Raw genomic sequence first — 2,651 nt, 5'->3', positions numbered from 1 at the left:
ATAGCATACCGACCCTGATAACTGTCCTGTTGTATAGCTATTTTCGGAATAGCAGCTACAAATTCATCCCCACCCCTGAACCTTTCTTCGAAAAATACAGGTTCCAATTCCAACTGTTTCTTCTGTTTGGGATTCACACACCTACTTCCTTGCTTCCTAAACTTTTCTATTTCTTTCATTTTGTCTTCGACTGATTTTTCATCTAGCTTGCTGTTTTTCAGGCTGTTCTCAGCTTCGTCGTAAGCCTCATTGGCTAGTTTCTTGTTCTGGAGCTCGTCATAGCATCGGGCTTTTCTCAGCCATAGTTTGTAGTGAAGATGATTGGGGTAATCCCCTATTTCCGTTATGTAGTCGATGTCATCCAGGACACGTCGGTATTTTTGTAGTTCGAAATTTGTAGCGCTCCTGTTTGATACTAAAATGGTCAGGAGTTCTCTATCTTTAACTAAAACATAATAATTATATTTATAAATAGGGAAACCCAAACATTTCCAATTTTTTTGTAAAATATGCACATACATGAGGAAATGTTTTACCCAAAATATGTATAGGGTGAGTCAACGATAGAATAAAGTCTATTACCTCATTTGTTTCGAGGTTTACAAAAAATGTTAAATATAAAAGTTATAGGGAAGGTTGATACACATTTTAAAATTATTATAGAGTCTACAGAGCTCTTCCAAGAAGTGTGGCGGGTATAACATATGTTTTTTTTAAAGCAACACCCTATTTTTTATTTTATTTTTATTCTGTGTAAAATTCTTTTTAGTTAAAAAACATAATTTCTTGATAATATAGCAATATAGGTATTAGATTAAATTTACAAGAAAGAAACCCCAGAAAAGATCCGGTGGTCCTCAAAATTTAAGTAAAAAATCATTTTTCTTTTTGAAATTTTTGAAGTAAAATAACTCGGTTATTTTGGACTTATTTGAAAAACGGTAAAGAGAAAATATGTTTCTTTTATCGAGATTTACCAGCCCTGAAAATATTTGCACTTATTTAACACTCGCCCTGTATAGGTATATTTTTTGAATTATGCAAATATCTTAAAATAAATCTGAAAATACGTTTAATATGAAAAATATGTAAAATATGCTCTATATTATTTGGATTTCCCTAATGGATCAAAAACAAGAAATCTGAACGGATCTATTTTTGAACAAGACACCTTGTATTTTTTAGTACATGTAATTATGTCCCTAGCTATAATTTGATAAACACCACTTTAAAACACTTACCAGTTTCTTGAGGACACTTAATAATCCCTTCATTGTAGCACTTTAACGCGTTTTTATAATCTTTCCTGCCAAACAATTGATTTCCTTCAGATTTTTTCGACTCGGCAACCATATAATCCTTTCCAGCATCCTCTGGAATGCCAATGGACACCAGTTTGGCAATGTCCTGCATGATCCTGATCCTGGAAATGTCATCCTTGGCCGATTTGAAGGAGTCTACGTCCTCGATGGTGAGATTGGCGATGGCTTTTCGCAAAAGCTCGAAAATCGGGAGGCGGCCCCGCTTTTGCATCGTTGTTGTTTATCGAAACCGGCCTACTGTATTTTATGTCAAGCTATTTTCGTTTGAGCTATTAGCGTGCGTGTTTACGCTCAGATCCAGGTTTAGAACATATTAGGTTTCGTTTAAAAGTCTATTTATACCTCTAATGTTCTTATTATTAGTTGCTGCTCATTGTTTAATATTCAAGGGCGATTCTGTCAAAATTTCCCTGGTACCTTCATTTCGCAGGAAATAAATAATAATATAATGAGTTAAAACAAAAAAAGTTAATTATAAAATTGGAATATTTTTGATTAAAAAAGTGAGAAATAAGCAGTGGCGGCGCGCGGCTATATTACGCTAGAGGTGGGAATTCTAGTTCCTTGGGAGGAACTAGTTCCTTAGTTCTAGTTCCTCCAGAGGAATAGTTCCTCGAACTAGGTCTTTAGTTCACAATAGTTCTCGACTTTCCCGACTAACATTGACATCCCCGTTGCTTGCTAATGGGGTTCGTTGTCAGTCAGAACTATTCACAGTATGATCTGTATAATTTGTATAATTTTTATAATGTACGAAACATAACGAGACGTGTAATTGCGTAGTTAAAAACATATAGGTAAGTTTTATTGCAGATAAAAAAAATTAAAAAGGAAACTCAAATCAGAGTTTAAAAAACTATATCACAAATCAATCGGAGCAAATAATACGAAAAATTGTATTTTTTCTCACTTTAAGCTTTTTGTTTATGTCTAAAAATTCAGAATATCTACTATGTTTTATAAAATACTATTTCTTAATTTTAGGGATCTAAACTAAAACATTCCCATAAAAATATTCAAAGAACAAACTAAAAATCAAAAACAGTATCCACGACAATTTTCAGTAGTAATTAAGCCGGCTGTGGCAATAGACAAGGCCGAATCTATCGTCGTCGCCTTGTTTATATCTCGGATCTGCCGACTGAATAGATTCCCGTGAACTAGTCTTTTATTTAGTTCCTCTAGTTCCTCTGAGTCCTCCCGGTCCGGGACAGGTAACATACGGCTAGCACTCTCCACTCCCGCCTAGCATCGGGCTACAATCGCACTGACCGACCCATACGTCAACTAGTCTTTTATTTAGTTCCTTTAGGTCCGGATCCGATAACA

At 34.8% G+C, this 2,651-nt stretch overlaps 1 protein-coding gene across 1 annotated transcript in view; it reads right to left on the bottom strand.

Annotated features, from left to right (window-relative positions):
• LOC115878066 (tetratricopeptide repeat protein 4-like) overlaps window positions 1–1,533 on the bottom strand; it is a 3,005-nt gene extending 1,472 nt beyond the window's left edge. Inside the window, exons 1-2 of the mRNA XM_030894419.1 lie at window positions 1,242–1,533; window positions 6–445 (exon numbers count right to left, since the gene is read on the bottom strand). Coding sequence (XP_030750279.1) covers window positions 6–445; window positions 1,242–1,533 — 732 coding nt within the window. The remainder of the gene's footprint in view (window positions 1–5; window positions 446–1,241) is intronic.
• Between the last annotated feature and the right edge of the window lie 1,118 nt (window positions 1,534–2,651).

The sequence above is a fragment of the Sitophilus oryzae genome, unplaced genomic scaffold (genome assembly GCF_002938485.1).
Source record: "Sitophilus oryzae breed Bouriz unplaced genomic scaffold, Soryzae_2.0 scaffold_1500_pilon_pilon, whole genome shotgun sequence".
Classification (NCBI taxonomy): Eukaryota; Metazoa; Arthropoda; class Insecta; order Coleoptera; family Curculionidae; genus Sitophilus; species Sitophilus oryzae.
This window is presented reverse-complemented; position numbering and strand designations above follow the sequence as displayed.